The sequence below is a fragment of the Podarcis filfolensis genome (assembly GCF_964270895.1).
Source record: "Podarcis filfolensis genome assembly, chromosome: W".
Taxonomy (NCBI): domain Eukaryota; kingdom Metazoa; phylum Chordata; class Lepidosauria; order Squamata; family Lacertidae; genus Podarcis; species Podarcis filfolensis.
In genome coordinates, this window is record NC_139619.1 from 2,817,002 (window position 1) to 2,829,130 (window position 12,129).

Here is a 12,129-nt window from a genome sequence, read left to right on the forward strand (position 1 = left end):
GTGTATATCATTGCCCTTCTGGTATCTTGAGAATTTCCCCCTGTTCCACTGAACGAACTCCATCCCTTCGCACTGTAGCCCTCGCAGGAGAGGATCCTCTCGGTGTTTTTTGTGGGCTTTATCCTGCTGCATGGGTCCTCCTACCACCTCAAGAGGGCTCAGCTTTCACAATGGCAGAAGTGGCTCTTTTCAGGTGTAGCCTATCAGAAGGCAGAAGAGGCACATTTCCCAGATACACTCAGTAGAGGACCAGACCTCCTTGGACAGAGACCTTTTCCGTGGCACAGGAGCGTCCTGGATAAAGCCTATTTGCACAGACATCTTTAACGCCTGCTTGGCCTTGTCAGTTAATAGCGCAGTTTACTTTGCTACTCCTACTCCTACTTGAAGAACTATGCCAAGGAAGCCAACGACAAACTGTTTGGTGTTGATGGGTCACTATTGGAGAGGTAGCTCAAAGCTTAGGTGGTGTACCTCCCAGTTTTTTGAAGAAAAATTCAGTGGTGCATCCCGGGGTATCAGCCCATGTGTAGTTCAGAATCTGCAGTTTGATTGCACCCAAATGGCAGAAAATGCAGAGTGCTCTGTCTCGGAGCTGGAAAATCAATAAAAAATTTTGAAAACCCCCCAAAAACATTGAATATCACATTTTCTTTAGGAAAACAAGGAGAACAGGGGATTAACCTCATGCTCTGAAAAGGCTGCAAAACAAAGATCATGCATAAATTGTGCCTAAGGAAGGTTCTAAACAGCTGAGGGGTGTAGCTTGGTCCTGCTGCTAGTACCCTTCTGGCTTTTAAGAGCCGCAAAACTGCCGCAACAACCGCAACAAACGAGGGTTGTTTAAAAGATAGGGAATATAGAATGCAAAATGGTTGACAATTCAGACTGCCTGCTCTGGTCCAGTCCTGTACGGACAGTACCTTCCCAGAGTATGATATTGTGATGTTTCCTACATCTCAGCCGTTCAAACAGTGGCTTGGGTGGGTGGCACCAGTCACAGATAAAGTGCCTTTGCCCGTGCAAGTGGGAGTTGGCCCCCTTCACACCTTTTGGACTTGGGAGCTTTCAGTGTGTTAAAAAGTCATTGTCCGCCTAGTCATAGGAGGAAGGCTGGAGGGAGTATTAAGGTTCTGCTTGCCCTCTGATGGTCAGATGACTTTCTGTTGAGATTTAGACTTTCAACCCACTTGAAATATACTCAGAGTCGAGAGTGGATTTCATGCTCTTTATTCAGCTCATGGTGGTGAGGAGGGAATGGAAGTCCCCTCAAAGTATCTGCTTTATATACATTATTTACACAATGGGCTGCACGTGATTGGCTAATTCCGGAATTCTCCTGTAGGCCAATCAGGTTGTGGATTCACTTCTATCTGGAGCTGGATTGGGTGGCTCCTGCCAACCAATCATACTGCTGCATTGTTCTAGGACCAATCAGACTGCTGCAGTTTGGAGCCTATTGTTCTAGGACCAATCAGACTGCTGCAGTTTGGATCCTATTCAACTCAGTACATAACACCACTTTTTCCCTTTCTAGAGGCAAGGGACCTATTAGGATTATCCGCCTCTGGAGGCTGATGTATTTAATGGGTTTCCAGGTAACGCTGAGGTTTTTTTCTGTCTGATATGACTGGCACTCCTATCAAAGCCCTGGCCAGCCTCTGGAACATCTGAATGGCTCAGGCTTTTGACATGATCACTTCTGAGCATCCTCTCCCACTTGACTCCTTGGTATACTGCAGAACTTAGGGAAAGGAAACAAGTTGAAAGATGGAGGAAAGATCTGGCTGCATACAACTGAACAGTGGTGTGGGCTCATCATTAAGCATACATAGTGGTATTGAAGATAGCAGTATACTCAGCTACAAGTGATCGCTAATGAAGAAGAAAGACAGTCCGACTCAAGGAGGTGGTGGAACCAATGGTAGCTATGTGTAAGCACTGTGACTTGTTTGCAAAGCATTTTGAGGATAAAACCACTTGCATCCGCTGGGATCTTGACTCTGCTGTTATAGCAGATGAGTCTCATGGGTGTCCAGAGCACTGTCTAGTCCTGTTGTTTTGGATAATTTTCAGATAGTAAGGCTTGAGGATGTGGACAAGGTGTTTGTATTAGTCAGGGCAACGACTTGTGCTTCAGACTCTTGCCCTTCTTGGCTGATAAAAAGTAGCGGGGGTGGTGGTAATTGACTGGGCCAGGAAGAGTGTTCCTATTTCCATCTGAAATGCAGGAGGGCATAACATTCTGATCCAAGTTTCATTCAGAAAACATTATCCATAATATCAGCAGCAGGCTGCTGCAGTCAAATTGGCCAGTCAGAATGGAAAATCCTATTTTAACAAAACCAATAAAAGAGAGCGGCAATACTATTTTCTTGTTTCCCTTGTTCAACTACAATTCCATAAAACAGTGGATTTGTAGGTTCTCATTAATAAAAAATAAATAAAGGGTGTGAGGGGTGGGTGGGATCGATGTGCCTATACTTCTTAATTCCACCCCTGGGCCTTTTCTAGACTGAAAATAGTGTTAATTTGTTCCCCTTCCACTGCTGTAAATATTGCTCCCTTAGAAAATAAGTGATTTATTTGACTGGAACAAAATCCATCTTGTGTCTCCAAGTGGTTTAGGGTTGTATGATCTATGTCTGGATTGGCCCACTTAATGCTATTTATTGCTCTATGAATGATATTAAGATGGATTTCTTAACTCTGGTGGAATTACTTTTTCTTCTTTTGTGCAATTTTTACTTGCCATAGCAAACAAGACTTTGTCCATGTACCCATATAAAATAACTATTATCGTTCTTTTCCTCTGCATTTTTAAAGCATAAATATTATTGGCTCTGAGGCAACAATGACAGAATGTGCTGACATCAGAAAAATGCCAGAAGTAAAATGTATAGGGCATATTGAGAGATGGGTGGCAAAGCTGTGCATATGCTTTGTCCTCCCCAGCAGTATATATTGTGGGAGAGTAGCTAGAGGAAGCAGAGAAAAGCTCCAACCAGTATTATTTTTTCTATTATTTTTTTTTAATTTTGGAGTTTGCTTCTTTATTTTAAATTCAGTTTGTAAAGGTCCCTTTAGAAACGAAAAGATACAAACACAAGTTAAGCACACAGTTTGCTTTTAGTTCAACACTTTCTTCATCCATCAATTTTACCCAAAATCACAAAAGTAATATTACAAAGCTTTCACAGTGCACGTTTACATATTCTGCATATACATCTAGTCACTCTTCAAACAATGCATTTCCATTGAATTTGGCTTAAAAAACAACAACACAGCCCCTACAGCAGGCTGGAAATATATAACGTTTTAAACCAATGTGTTTTTCCTCTTAAAAAAAGAAAATATATTACTTGGAAAGAAGCCCATATTGCACTAATTCCCAAACAAGACACGGACATAAGGCAGGTGAAAAATTATAGGCCAATCTCGCTCCTAAATAATGATTACAAATTATTTGCCAGTCTATTGGCCAATAGACTTAAAAATGTATTTGGAGAGGAGATTGGAAAGAACCAAACTGGATTTCTACCTGGCAGTCAGATGAAGGACAGTGTTAGAAATATAATTGATATGGCGGGCGCCGGGGCGTTTTACCGACGGCTCGTTGCGCTGAGCGGGGCTGCGGCCGTCGGGGCGGGCGCCTACGGGGCTCACGATTTCCGCCGCAGCGACCGAGATGACGACTTGAAAGAGCTCTACGAGATGGCCAACAAATACCACTTCCTCCACAGCCTGGCCCTCCTGGCTGTGCCCCACTGCCGCTATCCCATGATGGCCGGCAGCATCCTGTCTCTGGGCATGGGGATGTTCTCTGGCGCCCTGTATTACCACGCCGTGACAGGGGACCCGATCCTGACCAAGGCAGCCCCGTATGGTGGTTCCCTCCTCATCCTCGGCTGGATCGCCATGGCCCCTTGACACCCCGTTCTGTCCCCATGTGGCCCCCATCTCCCAACGCCAGGGTAGCCAGCCCTGCCCCTCCCTCCTCCCTTAGGCTACCCAGAAGGGAGCCCTAGGAGAGGAGAGATTTCCAAATGTCAGAGTGGGATCCCTTGAGGTCTTTAGGCCGCCCCGAATGCGTCTCTATCCTGCATCTTGGAATTCCCCGAATGCCGAATCCCTTTTAAAAAAGCCAAGATCCTAACCCCCCCCCCCCAAAAAAAAAATTGCAACCAGATTTGAGTTTGCGATGGAGGCCTCGAAATGCAATGTCTGATCGGTGCTTTTCATTTTTTTTTTAAAATAATATTTATTACTTTTATAGATTACAAAAAGGGAAAAGGAAAAAAAATAAAAGAAGACGACAAAGGAGAAAAAGCAAAAGAGAAAAAAACAATACAAAACAGTACATAGACAATGCAAAACACAACCTAAACTCAAAACTAAACACATTAAACTAAACTAAACTAAACCCACTCCCTAACCTTAACCCTAAATAAAACAAAACAAAAACAATTTAAAAACATACATCCTCCCTTTTCCGTACTCTATCTTTCATTCCCTTGTTTCCTCGACCTCCTCTCACCTCCCTTTTTGTATTCCACTTCTATTAATTGTTTCAGCAAATCCTTTCCATCTTTCTCCATTTTCTATCATATTGTAAATAACATATTTTTTAACCTTATTTTTCATTAAAACTAAAATACTTCTATACGCTTAACTCCTTATAACATTTCTGCTAAGCCCATAAAAAAAATCATTCCACCATTTTTCTATCACTCATTAGTTTTACCATATGTCTATACATAAACTTTAAATTTTTCAATCTTCTTCCACCATCTCCTCTCCCTGGTTTCGGATTCTGCCAGCCCTTTCCGTCAACTCCATAAAGTCCATCAACCTGGTGATCTTATGTCCGAGGCTCTTAACTCTTTTCCAAGACCCTTCTGCAGGTCTTCTTCATTTTCTTTAATGCTAAAGAGCAATTCTCGGGGAAACGCCAACCTATCAATACTTTTCTTCCTTCTGAACAGGTCAGCCAAATTTCCATAGTTGAAGCTAAAGTCCGTAAAGTATTTCAGGACATATTTCAAGATTCCTCCAAATCCAAAGGCCCCCAAAACTTCAATCTCCTCCACGCCCAAGTCCATGTCCCAAAAGTCCGTTAATCCCTGCATAGAGGGATCTTTCCAACTTTCCTTCTTCAGTCCAATCCTCAAAGTCTGACTTTTCCTAGATTCAGTCATAAAAGGCCTCAACTTATAGTCCTCAATTTGCTTCTGTAAAGCCACGGATCCCGCTTGTATTACTTTATGTTCAACAACAGCAGCTTTCTCCTTCTCCTCCTTCTCCTCCACCATTTGTCCTGCCAAAGTGGGTTCCTGTACCAAGTCCTGAATTATTTCTGTGTTGGTGTTCGCTTTTTGACTCAAATTAGTCACTTTCTGTTCCAAATTATCAACTTTAAAAGTCATGTCATCCATCTTCTTGTGAAGCTGTCCCAGCGAACAGCTTATCTTACATAAAAGAGTCACAATGGCCTCTCCTGTCAACATTTTTAAATGTTCCAAGGTCAATCTCTGGTTCTCAGAATCCTTATCTGCAGCTGGAAATCCCCCGGTTACACTCCTGTAACAGTTTCAAAAGCTCCCTCTAGAGGGAAACAGTCTCCACTTGTATCAGTTCTTTCAGGCACAACTCAAACATTACTGATCGGTGCTTTTCGGTTGCTGTTTTTTAACTTAATAAATGATGAGAGTGATTTCACTTTTTTAAAAACCCACGCACCTTTTTTTCCTGTGGATAAATTTATTCCGTGGGGGGAGCGGGAAGAAAGAAATATAATTGATATAATGGAATATCTGGACTCCAGGAGAGACAAACAAGCCGCCCTAATGTTTCTGGATGCTGAAAAAGAATTTGATAATGTGTCTTGGCATTTTATGAAAAGAAATTTAGAATTTATGGATATCGGTGAAAAACGTTTAAATGGTATTTGGGCTATTTATTCGGAACAATATGCTAAATTGATAGTTCATAATAACTTCACAGACAAAATTGAGATAACAAAGGGAACCAGACAGGGGTGCCCGCTATCGCCATTGTTATTTATAACAATACTAGAGGTCTTGTTGAGGAAAATAGAAGCAACAAAAGAAATAAAGGGGATTGGTGTAGGCTCAAAAGAATATAAGTATAAGGCCTTTGCCGACGACGTTGTCTTGAATTTAGAACAACCTATGTCCAGTGCAATAGAAGCTTTGAAAAAGATTGACGAGTATGGGCAATTAGCAGGCTTTAAGCTCAACAAAAATAGGACAAAAATATTAACTAAAAATTTGGACAGTAAAGAAATAGGAGAACTACAACAAAAGACAGGTATGTCGATAGAAAAAAAGGTAAAATACTTAGAGTCTGGCTCACATCTAAGAACATAAACCTCTTTAAAGACAACTATGAAAAGGTGTGGAATGAAGTGAAGAGAGATCAGGTGATATGGACTAGAATGAAATTATCAATGATGGGTAGAATCTCAACTATCAAAATGAACGTGTTACTGAGACTGTTGTTTAGATTTCAGACAATTCTGGTTATCAGTGGAACAAAACAATTTAATGTATGGCAAAGAAGATTGTCTAAATTTATCTAGCAGGTTAAAAAGCCAAGAATTGAGTATAAAATATGGACAGATGCAAAAGAAGGAGGCGGTTTTTCCCTGCCAGATCTAAAAATTTACTATGAGGCGGCGTGTTTTTGTTGGTTGAGAGAATGTCCTAGGCGCTGAGGTTTTACCCACAGCGCCACCCAGGATAACCTTAGATAATTCAGATGTATTGGATTTGACAACAGATTCGCGTGGCATGCCTACCTGTGGTCAGAATGGTCAGAATGCACAGAGGGTTTTTGAACCATACTATTAGAAAATCATTGTATGAGGTGTGGAGCAGACATAAAACATTATTGGAATGCAAAACTCCGAGGTGGGTCTCACCTCTGGAGGCTTTTGCAGTCAAAAAAATAAATAAATATGGGAACTGAATGGGCGACATACAAAGACTTGCTGATGGAAGTGATAATAAAATAAAGTTAAAGACATTCGAAGAACTAAGAGGAAAGGTAACCGATTGTTACAAGATGTGTTTAGAGAGGATAATAAAAGAAACAGATTTGGAAGTAACAAATCTAAATTGGAGACAGAATTGCTGGGTAGTAAAATGAAAATACTGTCGAAAATGTATCAGTTACTACTGGAGTGGCACACAAAGGATGAAGAGGTAAAAAGTGTTATGATTAGGTGGGCCCAGGATTTGGGGCACAATATTGATTTTAAAAGGTGGGGAAAACTGTGGACCGAAACAATTCACAGCATGTGTGTCACTCAAAGAAAATATATTTAAGATGATGTATCGATGGTATATTAGACATGCCAAACTTGCTAAGATGTATAGAAATCAAGACAAAAATTGTTGGAAGTGTAAGGAGAAGGAGGGGAACTTCCTCCATCTGTGGTGGACTTGTTCTAAAGTGAAAGCCTTCTGGGACATAATATACGAGTTAAAAAAGGTTTTGAAATATAATTTTAATAAAAACCAGAGGCATTTCTATTAGGCTTAATTGGTGAGGAAATACATAAAAGTGATGTAAACATGTTTATGTATGCCACAATGGCTGCAAGGACACTTCTGGCTCAGAAATGGAAGCAGCAGGAACTTCCAACACTGGAAGACTGGCAGGTCAAGATGATGGAGTTCGAAGACATAATCCGGAATCAGCGTGACGAACTGTTTCCAAAGGACTGGAACACATTTATGAAAGAAAATTGTAAACATTTGAAAACGTTTGTAGGCTTGAATTGAAATGTTTTGTAATGTAACTATAAGGAACTGATTTACCGATAATAAGGTGAAATATTATAATTTGACAAAGGGTAAATAAGTGCTTATAGAAATGCGAAGAATATGGAAAGTTATGTGGAAGTCAGAAAGAGGGAGGGCAGGAGGTCGATGCTCTTACAGAGTAATATATTAAGTCATAGAATTATGTAACAAAATGTGAATATGATTTAATGGAAAACTCAATAAAAATTACTTTAAAAACATAAAAAGGGAAAATATATTAGGAGTGGCTTTTCTTTTAATAAGTTAATAAATGAACTACTTCATTGGCACAGCATCCGAATGAGGTGTAGTGGTTGTATAGTTCTTGATACGTTTTGTTTCATAGTTATATTTGGGTTGCTGCTTAAAAAAAATGGTTAGCTTTTTGTATCATAAAGTTCACAAAACTGATTCCTAGTATACAACTGAAAGCAGAAATGGGGCACTTTTCCCTTTTGCTTCGCTGCAGATATGCATGCTATTTTACCATAGCGCACAGAATGGCATGATGGCACCTTTTTACTACATATGTGAATTATTTAAAAAACCTGTTACTCGTTGAAATGTTGTCTGGTCAATATATTTCAGCTTCATGTTTTGTTACGCGTTTAATATTTTTTCTATTTTTAAAAAAGTGCCAGAATTCACGAACACTTCCCTTGTTCTCTAATGGTGCCCACCTGAGAGGTGCTGGATCTGTTCAAGCAAGTTCCAGCTGAGAAAAAGCCCTGGTTCTAACTTGCCTAAGTGGGGAAAGTTGGCATTACTACAGTGAGTGAACAGATGCAAGAAGCAGCATCCTTTGGCCATAGAGCACCAATGCCAGGGAAATTGAAGAGAGTCAGGGCAAACTTAGTTGCCTGACAGCATGAGTGAAACTAACTCTGCAGACAGGCATATAGGACTGGGGAGTGTGCTAGGAACTAAGAAATACAAAACACAACCTTTTTTGTGCTTAGGAAATATGCGCAAAAATCAACGGTAGCTCCTCTGGTGAATTTCCTGAATTAAAATCTCTTTCTGTCTCTTTTAAATTCTTTCCAAACCCATCTCCTATTTGGGAGTGAGCCTGGATCATTAATGTTCCAGGTAATGAGAGGCCTTGGTGAGTGCGTTAAAGGAAGATTGGGACTCGTATCATATAATGATATCATATAACATTGGACAACATTACTTTTTACCAATATGAAATTCAGTGCAACATACCATCCGCTTGGCCAGAAAAGTCAACAAATGTGTCATTGGCACAGCGTCCAATCGGAAGTGAGGGCGGTGGAGGCGTCTGGTCTTTCTGCTTCTCTTTGGTCTTAAGAAGCGGCCATGGATAGCGACCCAATTCTTATTCTCTTGCTTTTTGAATCTTGAAAAATATGTACATTAGGGGGGAAAGTATCAATTTCTTTTCTGAAATTTCAAACCGCTGCTGCTGCTGCTGCTGCTGCTGCCCAGGACTGACCTGCTGATAGCTTGAAGGGCCCTGCCCTGCTTCTCTTTACCTGGGTTGTGGTGGGGCCTGACAGGCTCAGTAAAGGACTGCTGCTCGACAACTCTGACCCCCCCTGCAAAATGGGTAGATCACTGCCAGCCCCTGCCATAGGATTTTATGCAGTGATCATTACAGACCCCATACATCATTCCTGTATACGTCTACCCCTGTAAAATCAACAATCTTCCTCAATACAATTTCATCCTCTTTATATTAATTTGGGGTCAGTCAAGCAAATCTTTCAAACATCACCACCACCATCTAATTGGGGTTTGTGTGACCCCAGCATCAGACTGGTAAAGCAGCTTCTACTTAAATAAAAGTAAAATTATCACACAATATCTTGAACGGGAAAGGTACCTGCATCCTTTTCAGATCCAAATAATAAAGCTGCATATGGTGTCATACAAAGGACCCCAAATCAAAAGGTTAGTTAAAGAGCCATTGAGAGGCAGGAGACAAACTATATAGAGAGTCTTGCTGTTTGCATTATTAGCTGCTTGTGTGCTTGTTCATGGCAGTCATGTTTTCAAGGTGCTCTTCAATCTGACGGATAGAAACGTTATTTTAAAAACAAATTTAAAAGCTGGGCATTCGATCCATTTTCACTATGAAGTCTCCCAATTTTTGCCTTCAACCATCCTCTAAAATTGAAACGCTCTCAAAAGCTTCACTAAGAGTTGACATCCTTGTGTGTGACATCTCGTTACACTGGCAGTTTCTTGAGCATCCAGCAAGACTAGAAAAGAACTCAGCTTATGTTGACACAAAACAGCATGATGAATTGTGACACACAAACACACACACATCTGTATCCCCCCCCCCACCCACACACTATGTATTATTTTTCCCTGTGGTGGAATAATTACAATTCTTCTACCTGCACCAGGAATGGAGAATCTTTGGTCCTCTGGAAGCCAGTCCCCATCCAGTTCCCATCATCCTTGACCACTGGCCATGCTGCCTAGGGAAGATTGGGGATATTGTTTAGCAACATCTAGATGGGCCTACAGGTCCCCCATCCCTACAGTAGACATTTCCATTCTTCACCCAATGATAGGTATATTCACTGCTTCACTGTCACTAGTGAACCCACCGTGAAAAAAATGTTTTATGCTAAAGGCATCCTTAGCATTCTTTCACTACAAAATGCAAGTCATATAAAGGAGCTTGTTTTTCAGGCAAGGAAAGAGCACCGAAAAGAACATACCTATGGAGTGCATTACCAAAATACATCCCAGCAGGTATAAACTGAATGGAGAAATTTAAAAAGATCACTTTGTTTGGATCACAGAAGCAAATACATGCTTTCTATTCAAAGTTCCTGTTTAATGGCTAAAATTTGCCAGTTTTCAAGAATTCCACAGCAGGAAAGTTAGCAAGGAAGGGAGCAAACTAATATATTTCTCCTTAAACAAGAAAACATTAAAATAAAAAGGAGTACTCATTAGCATGGCACGGTACAGAGCCAACAATATTCCCATTATTGCTTATTATTACTATTACCAAGACTCTTTTCAAAAATAGATTAGAGGTTTGGAAGAAACTCAGCTGACAAAGGAATTGTGAGAAGCAGAAAACTCCATCATTGTACCCATTATTTGCTTTAAAGGAAAACTAAGCACCTCTAAGTAATCATCAGGTATACTTTATTCATCAGCACTAACTATATATGAAGCATCCAAGTATGAAACTAAGGCATTAATAATGGAAAAACTAACTCTAAGAGAATGGTTTTCAGGACTTTTTTTCCCCTCAGCCCAAATTTGCCTAAGTCTGCAGCCCAACAAATTCTCAGGATCGTTTTACAAACATTTACCTTTCCTGCACACTGTTTATGGTTTCTTGCTCCAGTCCTTCCCACTGTAGCCCTCACAGGAGAGGATCCTCTCGGTGTTTTTTGTGGGCTTTATCCTGCTGCATGGGTCCTCCTACCACCTCAAGAGGGCTCAGCTTTCACAATGGCAGAAGTGGCTCTTTTCAGGTGTAGCCTATCAGAAGGCAGAAGAGGCACATTTCCCAGATACACTCAGTAGAGGACCAGACCTCCTTGGACAGAGACCTTTTCCGTGGCACAGGAGCGTCCTGGATAAAGCCTATTTGCACAGACATCTTTAACGCCTGCTTGGCCTTGTCAGTTAATAGCACAGTTTACTTTGCTACTGTTTACTTTGCTAAGGAAGCCTCCTACTTGAAGAACTATGCCAAGGAAGCCAACGACAAACTGTTTGGTGTTGATGGGTCACTATTGGAGAGGTAGCTCAAAGCTTAGGTGGTGTACCCCCAGATTTTTGAAGAAAAATTCAGTGGTGCATCCCGGGGTATCAGCCAACGTGTAGTTCAGATTCTGCAGTTTGATTGCACCCAAATGGCAGAAAATGCAGAGTGCTCTGTCTCGGAGCTGGAAAATCAATAAAAAATTTTGAAAACCCCCCAAAAACATTGAAAATCTCATTTTCTTTAGGAAAGCAAGGAGAACAGGGGATTAACCTCATGCTCTGAAAAGGCTGCAAAACAAAGATCATGCATAAATTGTGCCTAAGTGAAGTGAAGGCCCAAGAAAGGTGTTGATCATGATGTGAGCTGCGCACAGGTGGTCTGAAGCGAGCGAGCGAGCTACCACCATTCCTGTGGAGCCTCTTTTTATTAAGACAAATATGCAAGCCAGGCAAAGACATTTTTGGGCTGTGACCTTTACACATCTTCCGTCCCGAAATCGTGGGGTGGTACTAAGCTATTTTGGCACCTGTTCCACAGCGTCATTTTCCCCTTGCACAGTGTATGACGTAGGAGACAAAAGTCTCGTGGAAAAGG

At 41.1% G+C, this 12,129-nt stretch overlaps 1 protein-coding gene across 1 annotated transcript; it reads left to right on the forward strand.

The window, feature by feature from the left end:
• Window positions 1-3,582: 3,582 nt before the first annotated feature.
• On the forward strand, window positions 3,583-4,129 carry LOC310753698 (transmembrane protein 256 homolog; the record flags this gene model as incomplete). Its single annotated transcript, XM_083595054.1, has 1 exon — window positions 3,583-4,129. The coding sequence occupies one exon, from the start codon at window positions 3,583-3,585 to the stop codon at window positions 3,928-3,930; it is 348 nt and encodes a 115-aa protein (XP_083451180.1). The 3' UTR covers window positions 3,931-4,129.
• Between the last annotated feature and the right edge of the window lie 8,000 nt (window positions 4,130-12,129).